The sequence below is a fragment of the Callorhinchus milii genome, unplaced genomic scaffold (genome assembly GCF_018977255.1).
Source record: "Callorhinchus milii isolate IMCB2004 unplaced genomic scaffold, IMCB_Cmil_1.0 Scaffold2, whole genome shotgun sequence".
NCBI lineage: Eukaryota > Metazoa > Chordata > Chondrichthyes > Chimaeriformes > Callorhinchidae > Callorhinchus > Callorhinchus milii.
Window position 1 is genome coordinate 39,244,952 of NW_024704743.1, and position 25,794 is coordinate 39,270,745.

General features: G+C 39.8%; 1 protein-coding gene across 8 annotated transcripts in view; it reads left to right on the forward strand.

Annotated features, from left to right (window-relative positions):
* Positions 1-22,863, forward strand: part of LOC103183950 (brain acid soluble protein 1) — a 52,394-nt gene extending 29,531 nt beyond the window's left edge. For 6 of the 8 annotated variants that reach the window (XM_042331902.1, XM_042331901.1, XM_007901717.2 and 3 more), the window contains one exon: positions 21,378-22,863. In XM_042331902.1, coding sequence (XP_042187836.1) covers positions 21,388-22,095 — 708 coding nt within the window. In that variant the 5' untranslated portion in view covers positions 21,378-21,387 and the 3' untranslated portion in view covers positions 22,096-22,863. The other 2 variants (XM_007901722.2, XM_007901720.1) reach the window with 2 other exon arrangements.
* The last annotated feature ends 2,931 nt before the right edge of the window (positions 22,864-25,794 follow it).

A 25,794-nucleotide genomic window follows, 5' to 3' on the forward strand; every position in this document is an offset into this window, starting at 1 on the left:
TTCATCCCAAGATGTTAAATCTCTCCCTCCCTCTTTGAGTTACAGGTTCAGGTTGGTTTGGGGGGTAAATTGCTCTTAGATATTTGCCAATCTTGCAAGCTGTTTGGAGATATGTTAGATTGGCCTCTAATTTGCTCATCCTCCTCGTGAGATAAATTAAGTTAATTAGCAGTGAGTTTTAACATGAAATTTTCATCTTCAGAAACTGCAGTCTTTAATGGGGCCTATTTGCCTTAGTGTGGCACTCCTCGTTATCAAATGCCTATTATTATACAATCTACAAAACTTTCTTGAACACTTTATAATCTGAAACCTACTGAGATCTGCATTTTGCACGTGGGTCTGCCTCAACAAAATGCAGATGCTTTGCCTGGGAAAGAATAGTACGGGAGCTGTATGAGAATTTGCCTGGCACAAGAACATATTTGGAAGCCACCCTGCTGTTTTGGTCACTCTGGCTATCCAGGATGTGGTCGTGACTGGATTGAAGGATCTAGACCTCTGTTCTCTATTGTGCCATCCCTAGTGCATCACATGGTTTTAAAATCCTTATCCAAAGATTGCAACAAAGGAGCGAAAAATGTAATTGAAATGAACTATGTTTATGACTGTTGCAAAACAGTGAAACATTAATAGAGATTGTAGCTAACTTCTTTTAAAATTGTTCTTTTATCCTTTACTTCAGAACTATAATAACTTGATCATTAAGGTTCAAGTTTCCTAGTAATGTGACCTTAACAGTCTTTTTCTTGTTATTTGTTCTGCTAATTATTCTCTTCCGGTTTGCCTTCTCTCCTCTAATCCTGAGGGTGTTTGACTCTTTTTCCCTTCTAATGGGGTCCACAACCATGGGTGCCATTCAGTGCCACACCCAAATAACCAGGCACGAGCCTTCAAAATGAGTGTTGGCAGCTTACTCAACTTTGGGTATAACACAGCCAAACTTGATCCAGTCTTTCCCTTATTTTCATTAGTTATATATCTTGGAGAGGAATACTCAAGATAGCACTAACGGATGGGAACCTTGGCTGAATTTAATCTCCCAACTAGGCGATTGAAGCAGCTTGATCTTAATATTTCTAAGCTTTGCTACATTAATGTAAGTTTGTGCATCTCAGTCCTTCCACTCTACATTACTGTTTCACACAGTAAATACAGTGCTATAGGAAGCCATTGCCACTTTTCAGAATTCTCCCTCTTCTCTCAACAAAAGTAGGAGCAAAATATACAAATTAGGCAACCACCGTCTGTTTAGATACAGACTCATAGAAATATTTCTATTGCTGAAAAATTGAGGGAAACTCTAAAAGAACTTCTTTCAATCAAAATTCATCCTAGCCAATTCCACATGTCAGCATTGTACCAGATGGCAGATCTCCACTCCGACCATTGAAAGAACTCTGAAACTCAGAAACATCCACTTGCACAAAATGAACAGTTGTACAGTGTCCAGCCACCTTGTGTTCAAACCATTGAAAACATTGCAGGTCCTCAATGACATTCTGGTCTGAAAATTGAACTTACATTAATGTTCAAAGCAGCCCTTGCGGAAGCCTCACTCTTCAAGCCTGAACATTTCCTCACCACTTTAGTGAGCTGCTCACCATTTCAGATGAAATCCCTCATATTTCCCTTTGCTCCCCAATGGTGAAATTGTCATTAATCTGCTGTGTAGTGACCTTCTTCATCCTTGTGACAAACGGCCACTGTGATTGCCTCAAACATGCAGCCGCCTGGACTGACTAGCTTGTTTGCATGTGCAGAGTGTGTTTAGAAGACTGAGAGGGAATGTGCGTTGTATTTGCAAGTAAGGAGGGGAAGGAAGAGGGTAGTGAGCAGGAAGAGATGGGGAGATGGAAGGGGAGAGGGGAGAAGAGAAGGGGAGAAGGGAAGACAGAGGAGGCCCGAAAGACTCAGAGTGTACTAACCCACAGGGGGATGGGATAGCTATAGAAAGGAGGCAAAGGCAAGAAGTGATACAGTGAAAGGCACAGACATGGAGACAAATGGGAGTCAAACACTCATTTATAAACAGAGCCACTTGAGACAAACAGCTCATTGCTACGGGTCTTCATTCCCATGTAAGATTCTTATCACCTGTCCTGGAATAGGCCACTTTACCAAATGGGAACAAGATTTAAAAAAGTGGGAACAGTTAGTGAGTATGACAATCATAATCCAATATCATCTACACCTTCCACGCTGCACTCTTGGAAGAGTTGATTCACAGGTCAGTATGACTTAGAAAGGGAAATGCTTGAGAGATGTACTGAACAGGGATAAAAGTTTTATGTTTCGTAACAGGTTGGATGATGAATCAACATGGTTAATCAAATCGGTTATGAAACTTCACATTTTTCCAACCATTGCTAAATAGCAGTGATGGAACTGACCTACATTTTAACACAATCGTTCCTGGTAGGTTTGATAACCAAAAAATTACCATTATTTTGCCTACAGATCTGAGCTTGTTTTTCGATCCTGGAGAGAGCAATTGGAATAAATTGGAGTCACCCGCTTCCCACTTTGCCAACCATGGCAAAATAGTTGACACTTAATGATTAAAAGAAACTTCCAGAAAACAGGCTTCAAAATTAAGATTGAATTTAAGAATTTTCTAAATTCTGGATGCTCTGAAATGGAATAAACCGAGACCCAAGTGGAATTTCTACCTCTTCTTCCATATAAGAGCACTTGAGTTGAGGGAAAAAAATCCTTCCTAAGATTGAAAAGGGCAATTAGTGTTGGACCAGAAAAATAATGATATTAGGAAGGAGTTAATATTTTAAAGGGAAGTAAATCCATTTACCTCACACACAGATGCAGATGATGGATCATTAACAGATTGCGAAAGAGGCATTGTTAGGCTGCATATAATACAAAGGTAATCTCAGAGAGAAATCAGATATACATCTTTGGAAGACAAAGGCTTAAGAATGACATTAATGATGAGACAACAGAAAAAAGGGTGTGAATCATTACAACTCTTGTCTTGTAAAAAAAATGCCATCATAAGATGCGGATTGTAACTGGAAGAATTATGCAGGAAGCTACGATGTTTTTACTAGAACGTTATTAGAATATGGAATACTCTGCCACAAGGGGCTAATAAAGCTAACAGCATGATGGCATTTAAAAGAGAATTGGGTAAATAATTGAAAAGGAACAGAAAAAGGAAAATTTGGAAAAAGCAAGCAATTGGGATTGTGGTATTTTGGTCCAGTGTTAGTGCCAGCATCAGTGAGTTCATGAGTTCAAAGGGACAGAAAGATTCCTTCTTTACTGTAATTTCTATGATGCCATGATTCTAGGAGTCCAAAGATACGAAAGTCAGAATTGAGTGGGAAGCAGAGATGATCTCTCAAGTTTCAGGGAAGTCAGGATCATGCAGAAAATAGTTAATAATATTGATTTAATATGGTGCCTTTCACACAAGGAGGATGTCTCAAAGAGCATCATAGGATTTTACTGTGAAGTGCAGTGACTTGTGTACATTGTAGACAAACACAGCATCCAATTTGTGCACAGCAATGTCCTATAAACAGCCATGAAATGAATTATCAATTTTATTTGGAGAAATGTTTGGCAGGACACTGGTAGAAACTCCTTTAACTATCTTAAGAGTCCATCTGAATAGGCAGATGGACCTTGGTTTGCAATCTCATCCAAGGGATAGCACTTCCAACAAAGCCGTTACCCCAACATGGCATTGGTGTGTTAACTTAGCCTTAGACAGAAAGACTTGAATCCGCAACCTTCTAATTCAGAGGTGAGAATGCCACTAACTGAGCTAGGCTGACACCCAAAGAATTATTGCCAAAAGTAGTGACTGTTTTTTAAGCAACTGGCTGCAATTGTGCTGCTGGACTGTCATTGATCTTTAGCTTTGATTGAGTAAGCAATCATTATGCCCATAACTGCAAATAATTGTAGAGGAAGATGTATACTGATGACTGGGGACATTCAGAGCTGCTGTGCTGGAGGAATTACATTGCAAGACCCAGGCGGTTGAAGCAATGGCACTCATTCATTTCAATTGGATTCATGAGACTGAATTAAAGAAACAGTAAATCAGAGTTGGATCAAATTTTAGTGGCATATATTTAGATTAACTTAATAAGCATAATTTTCCACATTACAGTCTTGTGCAATGCACCACTTGTGAGGTTTTAAGTCGTAAGTTATGCTACGTGGTTCAAGGGTCTTGGCCACAGCTGCTGGCACAACTTTCAGAATATTTGCACATTCATTCTCGTATGACTGTGCCTTGCAGCTCCATTGGTTGGCATTCTTGAAGACGCTTAAGAGTTATCTGTGAGTTAATTATTCTCATGGTCTCTTACTTATACTTTCTGATTTCAATATCCTTAAATCAGCATGATTTCTCGTGGTCTTGCCATTTTATGATAAGATTACAGTTTTCTCCTGGCTCTTTTCTCCCAGCTTATTCTCCTGTGGCCTGTACCATGTTCTGCTGCACTTATCCTCCTCCACATTGAGCTCCTGAATGCAGACAGACATGTGGCCCTGTGCCACTGGGTAGTTTTATACTCTTGAAATCAAACCATCACTTCACAATTGTATTCTCCATTTAAATAGTGGAAAACTGTAGTAGCAGTTTGGAGTCAAATTTAAACAATAGAGCAAGTTGGCTTGGATTATCAAAAAATCAAACTGAATTCATGGTTCTGCTTTTTCTCAAAGTACTTACAAAATAATTATAGGAAGAGTCACAAGATGTTACCATTTCCCTAAACTTTGCAGAAAAATCCGTATTTTTAGAAAGTGTATTTAGATATATACTCTTTAAGCTCTACTTTCAGCCATCTATGTTTCTTCAACATAATAAAAATGTGTATTATTCATTTTATAAAGTTTCAATTAAATATCAGCTCTAGTAGGAGATGCTTGCGAGCTTTCTGGCAATGGTTTGAAACAGCATAAGATTCAACTATGCTCCGAAAGAGATTACTTGAAAGGAATCTTTAGCCAGAGTTCACAAATCACAATGAATCTTGGGGGTAAAATAGCCACTAATTTCATTGAAATTAAAACTTCAATGAGATTACTGAATAATAATTCTGAATAATCCTTGCACTTGACAAAAGGTCTTTCATACCGAGAAGACATTTCAAAGTGCTTCACAGGATGTACTGTAATGTACATTGACTGGGTATTGTATAGGCAATTAAGGAATATGAGTTACACAATTGGGTTACAAAAAGTACAGAACTCCAACCGCACTCACTCTGGACTGCGCTCTGACACAATCTGCTTCTGGAGTACAGTTCCTGTGCGTCAATGGGAATTAATGTCATTTTGTTTTGTTAAACCTGAAAGCCAGAAAGATGAGCTAAAAGGTCAGTAAATCTTTAAGGTATGCCATTTATCTTTTAAGACTTTTATTTTGGTCTGTCAAGTATCTGGCACATGCAGAAACTCATCACCATGCTTAAAGAGTATCGAAACCAGATTGAGATTTCCATTCATCCCAACTACGGTTGTCAATTTGCCTGTATCTGGAATGGAACATGGACTCTCTCCCCAGAGAAATACACCCTACTTCCTTAATTCTGCAGAGTATTTGGCGCAGGTTGGAGAAAGCAAGGCTGTGAGGACCCCAGAATGTGTGTTGGGTATTACTGGAGTTTAACCACTTTAAACCAAATAGCTTGCCATCAGAATCATTTTCTGGACAAGTTTCCCCACACTTGTCCATCTTGGACCACCCTACTTGTTAGGGCTTTGGCTTGTATAGTTAATGGTAGCCAATTAGGAAGAACCCCCGCCCCAGTGTGGTCTGCCTGCCATCCTTCTGCCAAGCTCTAAAGAGTGGCTGTAAGATTGAAACAGTGGCTTAAAAATAAAATCTTGATTTTTTTTCGTAAATTATTCCACATAGTTACCAGAAAGTTGAGATAGTGGATGTATTGATTTGTTTAATGAAGAAATCCCAGACTCATGAATTCACTCATGTATGAGGGTTTGGCACCCATTCCAGGTCTCAGAGCTTGAATAGGGCAATTGGGGGCAAACAGACAGTTCTATAAATCTCTTCCAACTTGAGCTCTTAACTGTAAAGTTATGAAATGCCGCAACCTGGTGATATGGATAAGATGAAATGACCTTAGGACTAACTGCAACCCAGAAGAAGAAATGACACAATGCATTGTGTAGGGGTGGAATATATAACTTGCTGTCATTGTTCTTTTAACCTGGCCTTAGAATGCTAGCTTGCAAAATGGATCCCAGTTACTCAGTATCATGTGGTGATCCCATGTAACCCTATCAGCTGAATATATGCCACATAACCAAAAAGAGTGATACCTTGTGGTTCTGTTGCAAGTTGGTACTCAGTACAAATCAAGGCTAAGGGGAGGCTTCAAGATTGGAAGTTGTAAATTTCACATTGATGCAATGGGGGGATGCACTTCTGAGGCTGTAGATGAGGCATATTGTTAAGACGTAATTTCTAAATTGGAATGTAGTTTCCTAAATTGGAATGATGCATTTCCATTTGGCATCAAATAATTTTATGCAATAATAATGTTTTTGGTCACTCAATCCACTAGCGTTTGTGGGACACTGCTGTGCCCAGTTGGCTGCCTTGTTTCAACCACAAAATATACAGTCAATTCACTTTACACTATATTCTGTGAAGCCTTTGAGATGTCTCAAAGACATGATAAGGTGCTATATCAAGTGCAAGTATTATTATTAATAGGGGGAGCTTCACTTTGTACCTAACCATGCTATCCAAAAATGTAGTTTTTTTTCCCCCATGGGTGGGGGGGGAAACAATTCTGGATTTTTAAAAACATTTTACTAAAATACCTTTCAATCCTCAATGTTTAAGTAGAATTCATATCAAAACTAGTTATTGCAACTAGGCTTTTTTATAGAAGACGCACAAACTGGTTGTTTCACTTGAGGTTGGCTATTTTAGTTGCACACTACTTTCCTTTTGCAAAACACCCTTGGTTTTGGCATAAATATTCAGCTGTTCTGCCCTTTTTTATTTTATGGGCTGAGATTAAACCAGTGTTATTTTATAACATTAACTATAGATGAAATTTTACTTTAACTAGGACCAATTTGTATACTCGCTGTAAACACAAGTTTTAGCTTGATAATTATTTCACTCTGGGATCTTGTGATGAAGAAACTGTTTTGCTCATTTTATGTATGTACCAATCTTTGACTGCTTCCTCTTTCTAGCTTTGCTGCATTAACTCAATGCTATGATTAATAAAATGAGTATTGAGGAGCTGTTAAGAAATTAAGAAGTTTGTTTGGAGACAAATCTATGTTTTGAAAATGTTTGAGCTTTCAAGCATAATGTTGGAGAATCGGGGCACCCCGGATGGTATAGTGGATAGAGATACAGTTTACAGACCAGGAACTTGCTGGTTCAATGCCATGCTGCTTTTGCTCATCTTAGCCAGGGCTGAATAGAGAGGATGAATTGGCCTTGGATAGGTTACCAGTGACCACAGAATCGCACCCCAACAAGAGGAAACCAGACCAAGAGCAGAGAGGCATGACTCAACGACAGCATTCTGTGTTGACTCTGAATCAGAAGGATGTGGCTTTAAGATCTGCACAGTCTTAAAATTTAAGAAAATTCTTAAATGCATTCTTCATGTGAAATCCATTTTTCCAGGTATTAAAAAGAAACTGGAACAGAAAGAGAACGCAGATTAAGACAGAATTTAGGAATTTTCCATAATTACGTGTCATCTTCAATTTTAAGATGAAAGTGGCTTTATAGCCTAAGGCTGGGTGGAATTTCAGGCTTATAGTTGATGATCTGGAAGGGCCCATCTGCTGCTGTTCCTTTCTCGTCATGTTGAGATAAGACTTCTACACGAAACAGTGTCCCAAGACGGTAATCCACTTGGTTATGATATTCTGCGTGTTTGACAATGACGGCAAAGTTCGGGCAGTTTATACAGTCACCGTGACCTTTGTAGTGTGTTATGGTCATTACGTTCCTTGAATTGTATGAGTTTGTTTACTTCTGCAATTCCTCATCTGATTGAGAACACATGACCTGAGGGTGTGGTTCACATATTGATGCAAATCTTTCACTGTATCACCAATGCTTCCTGTCATATGATGTGTTACAAGTTATTTTTACAATGTTTGTTACACTATTTGCTGCTGATTATTACAGCAATGTCACTTTACCAGCTGTGACATATTTCCAGAAACATCTACTCTTTATACAAAAAAATCTCCATTTGTAACGGAAGTGAGCCTATTATTGAACAATTTGGCTCGTTGATTCTTTCTCTTTCCCTTTGCATCTTTCTTTCTCTATAACTCTGTCTTTCTCACTTTGCCTTTCTTTCTCTTTCTTTTTCTGACTGCACATGTCTTAACTTTCTATTTTGTTGTTCGTCAGCCAGATGTTCTTCAGAGAGCGAGTTGCCTCCTTGAAGGGCATATGGTGCTGAGTCAACTCTCAGTAATTGGCTTAGGAATCTGATGTCTGCACTACACAGATCTAAAGTAGTCCATGGCACTGTTTTATCATTGTGTGGCCTTACTGGCTCATCAATGGGTCTTGGAATAGTAGACAGCTACTGATAATCAAGGCTACACTTTAAGAGGTGGCCTGCTACAGAGCAGGAACTTACAAGCGCTTCATATTAATAAATAGTGCAGAATCAGCTGCTGAAGGTATAGCAATTCCCCAACATGCATCTTGAAGACTCTTGCATGGAACATCTTAAAAAGGAAAGGGATTTCAGTGCATGCCAGAACAAATGTTGGAGGGGCTGTCTACCATAGTATTAAATATTACATTTCCTGAAAGGAGGTAGTGTTTAGAAGGTTTTAATTTAGATAATAATAATAGTTTATTATTCATTTGCATTTGACATAGCGCCTTGTCACGTCGTTGAAGACGTCTCAAAGAGCTTCAGTGAATATACTGTAAAGTGAATTGACTGTAAAGTTTGTATGCAATTGTGCACAGTAGTGTCCGATAAAAAGATCTGCAAGAACCTATGAATGACTATTCTAAATTCCTTTTAAAATGTTTGATGAAAATAAGATTCCTTATTCCAAAATAAGAAATGTGTGAGGTAAGTTTCGATTCCCATGAATTCCCCATATAGATAATCTAATTCCATCCAATGACAAGTGGAAGTCAAGAGAATTATCCCCATTATGACATTTACAGTAACTTGTTGCAAAATGTCTTGATTTATCATAATCCAGATTTAAAAAAGGTTCTTCCTGTTACTATTTTAACGTGTTGCTTTAAACAAACCCACTAAAACAAACCCGATTCAATGCAAAATTGGCTAGATTAGATAGTTTAGTTCGACAGAGTAACCAGTTCAGGTAGATTTGGTAGGCCTGACTAATCTATTAAAATGGATAAAGAATGTTCTTACTCTTTTTCAATCTTTCATTAAATATACCAAATATACGATAATCTTAACATTCATAATGCAGTAAAATATTCAACAAGAAACTGAATCAAATGTCAGAAGGCAATGATCTCCTGATTTTACTCGTAACTACCCCAAAACTTTTCACTTTGTCTCTTCAAACGGCTTCTCCTCCAGTCCCTGCAACTCTTTAATATCTACGTGCTTGGCGATGTCATCCACAGCCATAGGGATAACTTCCACATGTATGTGGATGACGCCCAACTCTATCTCTCTACCTCCACCCTCGACTCCAGGACCACTGTTATTCTGATCTGACAGTTCTGACAATGACATTGTTTTGGACATCAAGTCTTGGATGAGCGCTAAATTTCTTCAGTTGAATGTCAACAAGACAGAGGCTCTCCTGCTTGCCTCCTGTTAGTGCTTTCCCACTACAGTTGCTGATAGAATCAAACTACTTGGATGCACTTAGCTTTTGTGGAACCTTGGTTTCTTGATCGATTCTCAACTGTCCTTTAAACCTCACATTCGTGCTATGACCCACTCAGCTTTTCCCCACTTCCATAACATTGCCCACCTCTGCTACTACCTTTCTCCTTGAGCTTGTCAGACTACCCATCTCCTCTTCCAGTGAAATGCTTTCAGACTCCAGACATGAAAGAAGTTGTATCAAATTATAAGCATTATTAATATTACCTTCTCCATGACATCTTTTCTTTTCTTGCTCATGGTTCTTTTCCAAACTTATGAGCCGTTACAGCTTGCCTCACTTTGATGGGGTAATCATCAAGCTGCAGACTGACCAGGGCTCCTGATGTGAATGGCATGATATAAATGTAAATTTGTATTTATTGTAACAGGACCTATGTGGTCAGTTCAGAATCTCTGGACTATCCTAGTATTATTTTTATAGTTTGAATTTCCTTCTGGTCATTGGTTTGCATGTGTTTCTTGATGGTTTATTCTTTAATTTGCATTTGATTTTTTGTTCCCTTTGATTCTCTCTGGACAAACACCATATGCAAATGAGCCAGTGGGCAGACCATATGTTCTCACACATCTGCCAAAGATACTCTGAAACCATAAGGTCAATACTAGTGTCTGGGATAACCATGATTTTCCCCTCCCCCGTGTGGTTGCCTAATTCTACAGCAGAGTTTGATGATTCAGTGGAATACCAATCGAACTTCAGTCTCATATTGATGCTCCAATGAGCTATCAAACACTTGTTTATTTAAATTCTAGTAATTTACTTCTGGCCTCCAGTCTACAATGCTTGGATAATCAATTTAACAACTCCACAGTCATGTAATTGATTTTATTGTCTTTTATTTTCTGCTTTGTGTCTAGTACTCAGTCTCACACATTGATTTGCTCCCTTGATTCTTTTGTACTCATAGCTGATTAAACCAATCTAACATATTCACCTAACATTGCAAGGTTTGTCCATTGTGAAGTGATATCAAAAACAAATACAGGATAGTATCATTTGACTGAACCAAATGATTGATAACATTATGATTTTATTTTAGTGAGTTACTCATTTACCTTCAGTCTGTCTCAGTTGGTAGCTCTCTCGCCTGTGAGCCAGAAGATTGTGGGTTCAAGCCCCACTTTGGGACTTTCAACTCACACAATCTAAGTTGACACTCCAATACAGTGCAGGGGTGTAATGTATTTTTACATAGCAACCTGTCCATTTCCTCTCCTCAGCAGGCCTGTCCAAACAACATCAGTTGGGCCTTCAGTCTCTCTGCCCCCACCCTTTTGAACTCTCCCACATTCCCTTCACCTTGTTCCTTCCCTTCCTCCTTCAGGGCATGCCTCAAGACTCTCCTCTTTGACTGCGCCTTCAGATACCTTCCTACCCTCCTTGCCTCCACTTTCTTGATCCCAACACCCTCCTTCCCCCCGCCTGAGTCCAAATCCCTGGCTGTTGTGTTCACCTGCAAATATACTTTATAGTATGTCCAAGGAAGTGCTTTCAGATTCCAGACATGAAAGATGCTGTATCAATTTGTAAGCATTATTAATATTACCTTCTGCATGACATCTTTTCTTGCTCATGGTTCTTTTCCAAGCTTATGAGCCATTACAGTTTGTCTCACTTTGACGGGGTAATCATCAATTTGTAGGCATTTGCCTGGGAATACAATTACAGTTGACTGCAATTACCCATGAAGTGCTTTGAGACAGTTCAACAATATAGGCACTGTATCAGACGTAAGGATTATTATTTATATTCAGTTGATGCTTCTCCAATGATTCATGAATAAGTTTGCACCAGTAGTTTTGCAAAAAACTATGGCAGATCCATTTGCATCCATGGGTTTTTAATGATATATAAATGGTCTACTTTGATTGCTTTGCCATTATTTTTCTTTGCAGTGTTATTATGCGTCATTATTTTGTAATTGAATTAGCTAATCATAAAAGTCTATTGGGAAACAACAGCCAAAATTGCATCTGAGTTTCATCTGTCTGTCTCAAAAAATACCAGTACTGGAATTTGTGATTCTTTGGTATAAAAGGAAAAGTATTTTGTTGATGTCAAAAGTGACCTCTTTAACTACGTTAACTTTATGTTGCATGTCAGCAACCAAAGCCACTCATCAATCTCAGTAGCTGTTCTGTTTAACAACAAATCTTCTGTAAAGTCCACATCGAATGGTGGAGTCCTGCAGCTCAGTGGTTAGAGCATTCGCTTTGCAAGCGAGAGACCTGAGTTCAATTCCAGGCAGGGCGAAACCTTGGGCAAGTTTCCTTACTCCACACACCTAATAATAATCCCTCCAAAACCAAAAACAATACTAAATTGGTCATTTTCAATCTACGACTGTTTGTGGGACATTGCTGTGCGCAATTGGCTGCCGCGTTCGCCCACAAATATATACAGTCAATTCACTTTACAGTCTGTTCTGTGAAGCGCTTTGGGACATCCTCCCGACGTGAGAAGCGCTATATCAAATGCAAGGATTATTATTATTTATAGGTTAGCTTGCTGGCAACCAGAATGTGTCTCATCATGTCACTCAACACTTTATTTACCAGGAAACATTAAGACTCTATTCTTTTCTATTATTTCTATATATGTACTCTTCTATTCATATTATGCTAAACCATGAAGGCAATTTACGAAAGATTTCTCTTGATCTTATCCTGAAGCCAGTTAGATGAATTTATTTACGTGCATTTACAAAGCATTACTGTGTTGGATTTTGCAATTCAAGCCAACAATCATTTTGACACTAGTACCCTCAAGCTGGCATCAATATTAAGTCTGAGCTTCCCACTTCTCTTTACTGTACTGTACTGTACTGTTTTAAGACAGTGCATTTGTATTTGGAGGTTGAACGAATAAGGAACACATATATTCTGCCACATTTGTTCAACTTCTACCTTCAAATCTTGCTGGAAGAGATAATAGTTTGGGAACATTTTCTGCAAAATATTTATTTTGTGGGCAGCAATTTCCATTTCCCTGTTGTATGTAACATCTTGCAATCTTTGGCTGATTAGTCCTCAACATACAACCAATGCTAACATCTAATTTTAAAATTTGGATCAATTGCTGTCAGTTCTCATTCAAATTTGTCCTAGGGACAAATATGAATGACCCCTGATTACCCCTTTTTTCATTGTTGCATGGATCTTTCGTCATAGATCTGCTTCAAACTCAGTACAGTTGTTTGATGTGGCTGACTTGTTTGTTGGAATTCCAGGTAAGGGAATGGAAAGCTCATTGCATATAAGTGCAGAGACCTTGGAGTCTAGTTTAATACAGAAACACACCTAGCTTATTGGTTTGGATAAAGAAGGCCCTATGACCCATACATCCTCATCCGTCCAAAACACTGACCCAACTGCCCCCCCGATAACTGCATCAAGCTGCTTTTTAAATCAGTTAAGTGTCCTGGCCTCAACCACCTTTCCTGGCAAGTGACCAATGTGTCCAGGTTCATTTCGAGAGTTGTGTCCCCAGATTTAGCACCCTAAATACAATGGGAAGAACTAAGTCACCAAGATTCAGTGGTACAATAAACTTGAAAGGGTGATACTACAGTGTTATTTTTCACCAGTTGGATAAATAGGTAATCACTTGTAACAGGAGGGTGGACTGCATTCAAAGAACAAAGAGATTATATCTATTGTAGGTAACCTATCATTACACCAAAGTGATTTTCATTTCATGAATCAGTTAGACTTTTGGTTGCTTTCTACAATCATTCAGAAAAAGGGTAAACGTACTGATTATTTTTTAAAGTAATGTCCAACAGTTCAGAGGAACATTTTACAAAGCAAGGGACAAGACATCTACTGGTCTTGGACCCAAAGTTTTATATTTGCAATCAACACTAGTAGAGGCCATAGTACTCTCATAAATGTCATTAGAAATGAAGGGCTGGATGTTATCTCCAACAAAAGCATCTATTGTACCATGGTTGATTGTGATTTTAAAAAAAAGGTTCATCATGTTGGAATGTGAATAAGTGTGTGTTTGCAACTATTATTAATCATTGGATTTTGATATTGTGCCGTACGTATCATATTGTTGAACATCTCAAAGTGCTTCACAGAATATACTGTAGAATGGATTGACTGTGTATTTTGGGGGCAATCTGCAATTCAAACTTTTGAATTCTGCAGGAAGGGCAGCAATTATTCAAATGTATCTTTAAACAATATGTGGCGCAGGTCAGGTTGGTCTGACTCTACTGTAGACAGGCACCAGATCAGTTTGTTCTTATAAAATCCTATTGATGCATTAATCCCTAATTATTCAATTGTGAAATGAGATTTCTGCTCCCCCTGTATTGGATTTTATCGCTATCCATTTTCCACCGTTGAAATTAAGACTGTCTGGGGTTTATGTTTGTGGTAGTCCGTAATAGATTGAATTTTATGGCATCTATTCTGTCCTTTAGTGCAACTATAATTTTTTTGAAAATGAGGAAAAATTAAGCCCTCAAAAGAAGTGAACTGGGTGAGCGAACATGGTACTTAAGTGCACAGCTGTTCAGGAATGTTGAGTACATTTTGTGCACTGGTTGTCTTATATTGTCTTTACAATTCACTTTCCTTATTGCCGAATGTGAGGGATATAATCCTGTTAAGAAAATTGCATTTTTTAAACATTCCATTTGCCGATTTGGACAGCTGAAGGTTTTAACTTTAGTTTGCTTTTGGATTACTTTCACTTGTGCTTTCTCTTTTTGCAGATGGATTTTAAACAACTGACAGAATGCTTTAGGTTTGCTTCTTTGGCAGTATTAAATTATATTTGCAGACTACTTGAAGAGTTCCATGTAAGAGTTCAATATGGAAACCTGGCATGACCATCCCAATTGAGTCACTTATTCTGAGAACTTGGAAGTGAAACCAAATAATCTTGCAGCTATGCATTTGTAAAGAAAATCCAACAATAGGATCTAATTTGCAGTATTTCTTAATGGTGTTCCTTAATAAGAAATCTGAGTCACTGAAGTGTTACAAGTCACACTTCTTACAGTAACCAGTCGTACATCATGATTACCCAGTGACCTCCGCTCTGATGTAATTTACTTATGGAACTGAGTCCACTTGTGTTGAGGGAAATTCTATGAGGATTCCTTACTTAGAAATACAACTGTTGATGGATACCACAAGTTGGACCCCATTGTTGACACATTAGGAACTGGACAATGAAATTGGCAGATCTGCTCCGGGGTTAATCTGCATAATTATATTGATGTAAATGCATTTGAATATGGCGGAAGTCAGCAAGGTTGGCCCTTACTGCTATAAATATTAGCATTTAAAGCATTTAAATGAAATTATGGTCAATATTAGTATATAAACAGATGTAAATTGTATGGTACATGATCTAAACTTATTAACACTTTTATTGAACTACCACCTAAAAATACAGATTTAGCAGTTTTACTTGACTGATTATTCACCTCTTGACTATTCGTGAGACTTCATGGCACAAATGGCTGCTATGTTACTGATAGAAAAACAATCAATAAATGTGGTAGTAATTGCTTGTCAAGCTCTTGAGAACTTTCAAAGTAAGTTCTTCTTTTCCTACCAAACTTTAAATAGCTGCTCTTGCACAACGTTGTATTGCTTTAAATCCAAATATTTCTCTTCATTACTGGATTTAAATTAACATTTTCTGTTCCAAGGCTCTGAGTGCATGTTTACAGATTGAGCAAATTGTAAAAAAGCTCATTAACTCATCAAGGATCATTGGATTCAGAAAGCCAATTAATGTGATCCATGTAACGAAGAGTGGTTTGGAGTGCCACAAGACTGTGAAGCTCCTAGAGCATTAAACAAATTTCAGCTGTGAGTCCAACTCTTAACAGTCACCTGAAGCCTATCACATTACTCTGACAATATTATTCAAACAAGCTATTTTATTAATAAATAACAAAATACCAGCAAACGTTCTTAAATTTTGCTTTGCCAGAAGCTTCTCGTACATAGAAGATACGGATGCACATAAACCACTTTTCTGAGATTCAAAATCAGACCAAATTTATTTGAGAACTGATGTGGAGCAGATCATATTCAGTTCAGATTTCAGTCTGGTTTTCAACAACAACAAGATTCCATTTATAGAGCGCCTTTCACGTCGGGAGGATGTCCCAAGGCGCTGGACAGTTGGGTCAGGACCCGAGCAGGGGGGAAATGGTCAGGGTGAGGGAAGAGAGGGAGCGAGGCGGGGGTAGAGAGTCAAGAGGGGAGCTGAAGGCACGGTCAAAGAGAAAGGTCTTGAGACCGGCCTTGAAGGAGGAAAGGGAGGAGGGAAGGCGAAGACACTGGGGGATGGAGTTCCAGAGCCTAGGGGCTGAGAGGCTGAAGGCCCGGCCACCGATGGTAGGGCAGTTGGGGCGGGGGATGTGGAGCAGACCGGAGCCAGAGGAACGGAGGGTACGGGCAGGTAAATAGGGGGATAGTAGGTCGGAGAGGTAGGAGGGAGCAAGACCGTGAATGGCCTTGTAGGTGAGGATGAGGATCTTGAATTTTTTCACTTTATTATGTGATTTTCTGGTTGGAAGTTTGGCAGTTATTATGTTACTAGAGTGTCCCAGCGAGAGCTCCATCTCATAAATAATAAAGGTGATAGGAATATTCGTCTCCAAATCCTTAATAAGGAATCCGAGTCACTCAAATGGGGACTTCTTTCAACAATAGGAAATTTATCATGTTGACTTGTAGAAACTTTGCTCAACTTCTGAATTGGAGTACCAATAGGGTTGACGGAAATTCTAATGGAATACAATACACTGTACATTTATATAGCTCCTTTCAGCTGAGGAGGACATCCCAAAGTGCTTAGTAGTATCGGTTGGGTACCTGAACTGGAAGTGGGAGTCCAATGGGTGGGAAGGGAAAAGATGACCAAAAGCGCAGTCAAAGACGTACGTCTTGAGGCAGACTTTGAACAAGGTAAGGGTGGGAGTAAGTCGAAGAGACTCCTGAATCTAGTTCTAGAGAATGAGGGCAGACTGTGTTTTTAAACTCAGAAGCATTGGAGAAACCTTTATGATTAATACGTCAGTGAGTGGGTTGGAAGAGTCCATTTGTACTTTAATATAACCAGTATGCAACTAATTGCTGGAGTATGCATTCTTCAATTTAAGGTTTCACTTTTCAAAATGCTCCACTGTTGACGTTGTTTTATAAATGACATTTCTCATGCCATTTGAAATAAAAGAGGATTTCAGAAAAGAGGAATGTTTTCCTTCTGAGTAGTGTAGAGGTGCAAGAGATTCCTGGCAAAAACATTTGATGCTGTGAACCTCCCTAGAAAAATGAACAAATAACAACAACAAAATTATATTTATAGACCGCCTTTCACGTTGGGAGGACGTCCCAAGGTGTTGGACAATCAGGGGTCAGGACCCGAGCATGGGGGAAGGGTGGGTTAGGGGTGAGGGAAGGCAGAGAGGTGGGAGGGTGACTGAAAGCACGATCGAAAAGGAGGGTCTTGAGACAGGCCTTGAAGGAGGCAAGGGAGGAAGCGAGGCAAAGGAACTGTGGGATGGAGTTCCAGAGTGTGGGGGCGTAGAGGCTGAAAGCCCGGCCACCGATAGTAGGGCAGGTCGGGCAGGAGACATGGAGCAAGCCGGAGCCCGCTGAATGGAGCGAGTGGGCAGGTTGGTTGGGAGTCAGCAGGTTAGAGAGGTAGGAGGGGGCAAAGCCATGGATGGCCTTGAAAGTGAGGATGAGGATCTTGAATTCGATCCTCTGGGGGATGGGGAGCCAGTCGAGTCGGGCGAGAGTAGGAGTGATGGGATGACAGAGTCTGAGTACACGAGCTGCAGAGTTTTGGATGATCTGCAGATTGTGAAGGGAAGAGTTGGGAAGGCCGATGAGGAGGGAGTTCCTGTAATCGAGCCTTGATGTGGTGAATGCATGGGTGAGGGTTTCGGCAGCTTGAAGAGTGAGGCAGTGTCGGAGTCTGGCAATGTTGCGGAGGTGGTGGTAGGCAGTGCCGGTGATGGCGCAGATGTGGGGGAGAAAGGACAGTTCAAGCTCAAACAAGACACCCAGGTTCCTGACTGGCTTAGTGAGGTTGAGTGTGCAGCCGTGGAGGCTAATGCTGCCAGCGTCCGAGGTGCGGAGGCGCTGGCGCGAATAAATCAGCAGGGCCTCAGTCTTGCTGATGTTCAGTTGGAGAAACACAGAGGTGGAAACACACCTCTGTTTCCTAGCAGTAAGCAGGAATCCAGTTGGTATTTGATTGATGGATCGCTGTTCCTGGGGTGATAATCCCTTTTTAAAAAAAATGTAGTTACACAATCCACGACTGAGACACTGCTGTGCACAATTGGCTGCCACGTTTCGCTCAGAAAATATATAGTCACTTCACTTTGCAGTCTATCCTGTGAAGCGCTTTGAGACTCTCGAAGATATTATTATCCTCGCTCTCTCTTGGCAGCCCCCTTAAGTTGCAGTGATCAAAACTGTTTGCAGTACTCCAGGGACAGCTTGAGAATAGCAGTATACAGATTGACAAGATGAGACGTTAAATATTAAATAATAATAATCCTCGCATTCTCGTAACACCGTTTCAGGTGGACTGTAAAGATCCCTTGGCAGTGTTAGAAAAGAGAAGGGAGTTTCTTACAATGTTCTGGCCAACAATCCTGCAGATAAAACTGATCATATCATCCACTTAATGGCTTTTTGTGGCCATTGTTATGCTCTAATTAGTGCTGTGTTTACCTTCCAAATACATGGTCATTGGACTTTGCAATCAATCCTGTGAAGTACTTTGAGATGTTTCAATAATGTGATCAGGAGCCATGTCAATTGCACAGTATGAAAGACACTGCTGAGATCGTACATGTGCTGGGTTGGTGAACCCAATTAAACTGCATACTGAGGAGCAGTAGATAAAATTCTATTCACATGTAGTAGTTTAACTACTATTCTTCCTTTGGAAAGTTTGGTGACCAATTAAACGTTAATCTCACCTTCTGCGTTGTGGGCGGTCCACGTGTCAGCAGAGTGATGAGTGATTGGCTGCTGATTTCTGCTGGGATTCTGTATATATCTGTGGCAGGATGTGGGTGCCAATATTGTTCCTTTTAACAGTCTATCACATGATCAAAGGCAGTTCTGCAGTCAGCTTCGAATGTGCTTGAATTTGATTCTGGTTCAGGCGCAACATTCTTATGGCGTCAGTGGAGTCCTGAGAGCAGAAACGCAACAAAACGAGTGATTCCCTCTCAGTGAGTGTGACAACTTTATCCACTTCCCCATCTTGCAGTGTGGTGCCTGACCAAACCCGACTGAGTAACGGCTTAAGGTACTGACTTACTTCCTTGTTTTGACTTTTGATCGTTGGGAGTGACTTTTGATCATTGAGAGTCACTGTTTCTATCTTGTGGCTCCTTTGCTTCACAGACGACATTTTATGGGAAAAATGCACCAGCCAATTGCGTTCAGCAGTCGTTGTTTGAGTGACCACATTTCTTTTCTAGCAACCACTTTAAAACAAAGATGAAAGTTGAGATGTGTTTATCCTTTACTTGTATAGGACTCACTAGTTTATGTTAGGTCACATATTGTCATGGCACAATATGATGCTCTAGTCTGCTCAACTGCACTGTTTGAAACAGATTATTACTGCATGATTTACCATATAGAGGTCCTGATCCATTGAGAGCTCTATGAAAACTGCTTTCTCAGCAAGGTTGGCAAATGGTAATAGACAGATGGGAATCCTTCGTAGATGTTATTTCCATGTTTTAGTCTACTTCAAGCAAGGTACCCATAAATGTTTCACATATAAAGATCTTCCTTTCAACACACCAAACCCAGCTTTACTGCGCATTACAGGAGTCCATTTTTGATCTTGAGAAATGTCACACAACTGTTTTGTGTCGTTATTTTGGTTCGAAACCCAGAACATCCGGCCAGTCCAAATCTTTCAAACAGGGTGTTAAAAGAAATGACTCACACTCAGTTATTGATCTGAGTAGACATAAAATCTTCGGCTAGCTGCCTGCCTAATTGAAATAAATTCATATTCAAATAAAATCCTGGGTGAGCATTTTGTCTTGCCATTAAGCTCTGTATTTGAAGATGTGCACTTCTCACAGGAAAGTCCCACTCTAAGCCACTACACTTAGCGGAAATAGGTATGTTATTTGGGCAACACAAAATAAGGAATAAATAGATCTGTCTTTTAGACGATCTGTCTAAGAGACGAAGGTCAGACTGTATACAATATAAGCTCAATGCCTGCTTCAATCTATCTAACACTGAATTATAGGTGATTGCTGATAGAGAAATCTTTTAAATTAAAAAAAGCTTTTCTTTAGATTTACAGACCACATGCATTTGGTAACGTCTGACATGGAAGTGCTTCCAATAAAGTGGAAGATTTTAAATATTCAAAACTAATTTAGGTAATGTTCTCTGGTATGAATAGGCTGAAAACTAACTTTCTTCCTGTACGTTTTTTAAGTGTAAAGGGTTGTCACTTTTATAAGTGAGATTTAATTCTATTTGTGGGAACTATATGGTGAATGCCCTAAAGAATAACTGTTTTGCTTTGGCTCTCTTTGTTGCTGAATAACTTAGAGAAATTTGTAGCCTGTATTTCATCTCACTTTATCTCACGTCTCACCAGTCATCCCAGAGAAAAATATGGCTTCATGTAAGCTTTTTCACATTAGTCTAACTGCTAGGTTATCTCTACTTTCACAGATAACAGTATAGAATAATTGAGTAAGCAAACTAAACCATAATTCAGTAAGCAGCTATCTGAGTGTCTTATCTGGATACAGAGGAACCACTAAGCAGTCATTAATTGGGACATTAGGCAATAGCTGCAGATTGGCAGTTTGTCAAATCTTGTTTATCACAAAATAAGATTTTTAAAAGAAACCATTATTTGAAATTGAGTATGTACAATCAAATGTGTACATATGTATAGATGTGTATAGATGTAATATGATCAGTATTTTAGGATTAGAGGTTTCAAGCTAGAGGATTTTTTTTATCCCAATGATATTTTTTGACACTTAATACAACACCTATGTTGGTTTTCAGAAGGTGTTTTCGGTCTCCTACCCTACTTCTCTGCTCAGCTAACTCAGGCTTGTGGCGTATCTCCCACTTCCTTATGTGCCACCATCAGTGGCCAAACATTCAATTCCTCTGGAATTCCTTTCTTATACCACTTAGTCTTGCCACCTCTCTTTTTGACTTTAAGTCCTGCCTCAAATCCTACCTCTTTAAATATGCCTTTGGTTTTTCCTTGCTATGAGAAAGTTCTGGTAATGAGTCGGCTGAAAATTATTTCTCATCCTACATGTTTTTTCTCTTTCTGTCTCTTCCCTTTTCCTTCTCAACCCCATCCTTGTAAAGAACTCCCAAGATGTTACCCTTACCCTACAAGAAAAGCATTTATACCCTATAAATGATAATGGCACTTGGTTTATTCTCCTTATTTTTTAATTTCAGAGCATAGAAAATGGGAAGCAAACTAACCAAGAGCAAGAAGTGTAATGTGACCAACGAAAACACTAAGGATAAGGAAAAATTGGCTGAAGGAACTGCAGCAGAGGATGGAGAAGCACAAAAAGAAAATCAAGATGCGGCCAAGGCTTCAGAAGGGGATTCAGAGGAAAATGCCTCCAAGGACAAGGCTGACAAAGAGCCCCAGGCTGCCAACAACATAACAGAGGCTAAAGCAGGAGATACAGATCCAGCGAGCAAGGAGGAGACTCCAAAGCCTGAAGGTGCGTCCACTGAAGCAAAGGCAGAGCCCAAGGCTGCAGAGGCTGCTGCAGAAAAGGCCCCCGAGGCAGCTCAGGCTGCCCCTACTGCTGAAGCCTCAGCAGCGGCCGAAACCAAAGCTGAAGTGAAACCTGCTGAAGCTCCAGCGCCTGCCCAAGAAAGCAAAACGGAAGAAAATGTCTCCAGCAAGGTTGACGTGGAGGCCAAACAGACTGATGTCTCAGCCGCTGCTGCGTCCCAAGAGGAAAGTAAAAAAGCTGAGACTCAGGCTTCGGACTCTGCCACAAGCGCCGCTGATTCTGCTCCTTCCAAGGAGGCACCGACAGCAGAAGCACCGAGCTCCACCACCACTGTCCCCATAGCATCTGCCGCAGCAGAAGAAGTTACAGCTTCGGAGGTTCCCGAAGCCATTCCTGATCAAACCGTAGCAGTGCAAGAGTAATGGACAGCCTCATACAATAACCTCTCACAACCTGCATTAATTTCAACCGTACTAACAAAACTTGATCCAACTCTCTTTAACCAGAAAATTCATAAAAGGGTATATATATATATATATATATACCATGCTTTGAAAAAAAATTCCATCAGGAAATTTCAAACCACACTCCGAAATCCAAAAAATCCTGGACTTTTAATTCAGATGGCTGAAAGATAAGTTGGTGGAGGGGAGAAAAAAAAATCTGCTGAACAGCTAGCTGTAAATGTTGCAAGTATGCTAAAACAAAACCAACATAAGGAAAAAAGGTTGTGACTCTGCCCAGTGACACTTAGCAGGGCTGTGCCAAAGCAATCAGATATTAAGATGGTGTCTTAAGTTTGTTTGTTTACCAGCCTGATTTTACACAGTAGGATAGCTGCCAGCTTTCAGACCGAAGCCACAGTAGTCACTCGCTCATTACAGACCAGATCCAATAGATTTATCTCAAAACGTATTTCAGACTAACATACCCATGTACGTAGCCTACCTAGATTTCTCTTGATCAGTTAATGCATGTCCGTTGTTGGGTGCACCTGTAGTTCTGTTTAACAGTAAGTGGAAACAAGTCTGCGTTCATTGCAATTCTAGCTTCTCTTCCATTCAGTGTCACTAATGCCTCCACCACCACAACACATATTGATAACGATGAGAATTGTGAAATGGATGCATTGAAATTATACGTGATTGTATAAATGGTGCAACGGTAATAAAAAAACCATGAAAAAATAATTAAGACTGCACACTTCTTTTAAATTTTAAGCTGCATACTTCTATTCCTAAACACAACCGGGTTTTTAATTTTTATTTTCGCAGGAATCTCATAACTCCTGTTGCAATGAAACATTTGTTCTTGTTTGGAGGAACAGTATTCAGCAGCCCAGAGACTCAATATTGGTCCCTGTGCATGTCCAAATGCATATTTAAATGGCAAATTTTACAAAGGAATTTATCCATTGGTTAACCTGATGAGATCTGTGGCAGCAGTTTATACACAATATATTAAACACAAAGGCTTGTGTGGATTTTGACTGCGACTCTCTACATTCTGGCAATGTCATTGCAATGTACTTTGCATGTTATTTCCCTTTTTGGCTTCCTCCCCCAAAGCTCCACATTTGTTTAATAGGATGTGGACGTGGTTGGGGAACCAGAGATAAAATGCCCTAAGCTCCATCTTGTAATGCCATCATGTAAAACTGAATTGAGTTCTCAGGAAACATTATTAATTCTACAGTTCAAGAATAAACCAAGGTCCCATTTGGTAGGATAGAGTTAAATAGCTTTTAGCAGTATTATTTACCATCATCCATTCTGAACCCCTTTTGGGAAAATTCAAGAATCTTCTGTTCCTAGAATCAATAAAAGAGAATTTTCTGGTCTAAATGGGAGGTTCAGTGTCCGCACATGAACAGAAACACATTAACCTTTTGCTTTGGGAGTTGCCAAGGACATTCAATTCTCAGACATCTGCATAACATATGAAATCCACAAAATGGTCTTCTGGCTATTTTATGTATTTCAGCAATAGGATTTTTTGACATTTTGATATATTCTAATCTCTACAAATGTAAGCAATGATGTGTAGAGAAGCTATTGCAGCCCTCGCACAGTTAAACTGACAGTATTTTAAGCCAATTGGACACAATTCCTGAATGCTTCAAACAAACCTCACTTATGGAAAGGCATTTCATGCTTTTCATATTCATATATTGGATTGTTTTTTCCCATCATCCAATTATTGATCATTTACTATACAACTAATAGCACTTGCTGTTTCTGGAAGTTGCAAGCCAAGTTACTTCTCCATTTGGCTTCACCATAGTCATTAACCCGTAACCTCCATGACTGCTCGAATCCACCTCCAGTTCCTTGGGATGGTGAGTACTGTCGCCTTTTATAAACGATAATACACAAATCCATCCACTAACAGGGCTGAGCCTGGGAAATTCTAACAGGCAAGCAGCTGAGCAGTAAATGGCTAAGTGCAACAGAGTACATATAAGGGATATTTGCTTCACAGTACATTTGAAAGGTAATCGTTAGACACCTGATAAGCTCTTTTTATTGGCTTGTTATACCCCAATTTAAGATGCTCTCTTTATAATTTCCTTGCTTAGAGTGGGCAAATTACCTTGATACCAGACCTCTGTCAGTGCTGCTTTCAAGCTTCCTGCAGTGGGGTGAATGGGATAGACAAAGTGAATCCAGAATAATAATTTCAGACAAGCCAAGGCAGCAAGACAAGAGGGCACAACCTCATGGTTGTGAAGGACAAGATTTGGACAGAGACCACAAGGTGTTTCTTTACAAAGAAAGGAATCAACAGCTGAAACAGACTACCAAGAAAGACGGTTGATGCCAGGACGTGAGAATCATTCAAGATACTGCTTGAAGTTGCAATGGAAAGATGGTAGGTTAATATTCAGGTAAGGTGAGGTCAAATGGGTATTTTTCATCTGAACCTACTCTCTGGAAATTGAAAGTGACATCAGTGATTATATTTTCACTCCCTATGTCATATGGTGGGTCTCCTTTTAGTGACTCCTTTTGATTATACAGTTAAGATAAAGCAAAACACAATTGGAATCCAAAGAGCAAACCTGCCTCCTACCCCTTTTTTTCGGCCAGCTGAGTGTCTTGACTCATGTGCAAATCCATCGCTATATTTAAGTGTATAAAACCTGAAAAATTCCATGCACATACACATGGAAACATGGTACTGGAACGAAATGCGCACTCTCTCCCTGGAGGGATGCATCCTGCTTATCTAATTCTGGATAGTATTAGGGGTAGGATGGCAAGAGCTAAGCTTGGGGACCCCAGAGTATGCTGGAGTTTAGTAACAACAACTTAAATTTATATAGTGCCCTTCACGTGGGGTAGTGTCCCAGAGTGCTTTACAGTGGCAGAGTCTGATGATGAGCTAGGGGCAGAGGGAATGGGGAGGTGACCATAAGCACGATCAAAAATGAAGGTCTTTAGGCAGGCTTTGAAGGTGGGGAAGGAAGGGACAAGGTGGAGGAATTAAGGGAGAGAGTTCCAGAATTTCCACTCTCTGGCAAGCCTTCCCACTGCTTGTCCAGCTGGGACACCCTACAAGTTAGGGTTTTGATTTGCAGGATTAACAGGAGTTGGGTGGGAAGAATCCCTGTCCCATTGATTGATTGATTGGTTGATGAGCCAGGCTGGGTGGTACTGTCATCAAGAGTACCTCAGAATACTGCAGACCCGCCTGGCTCAGCAGCTGAAATACCGATACCGCCACAGAGGATTGACTCGATTCTGACATTGTGATGGACATGTTGCCTTGGAACCAGTTCACCTCCAAGGAGAAGCCACTTTCCTCCCCCTCCCCCACTCCCCCAAGGAGGATAGCCATTCTATAGCACTGCAAATTGAAGCAGCAGTTAGTTATTACCATAATAAATTACATTTACTTAAAAGTTTTCACTTTGAAGCCGCCAAATAGTTGAAAGAAATGCAAACCATAGTCTTTTAAGTAAGAACAGGACTGTACCTTTCAGCAGTCTAGATCATAATCTAAACTCTATGGGGATGGTGATGAATGGCTTCTGCTCTTGTTCTAAGAATGATTGACTTTTAATAAAAATAAGTTCGCAATGTTATTTTCCACTGTGGATTTGGGTCAATCAAATGACA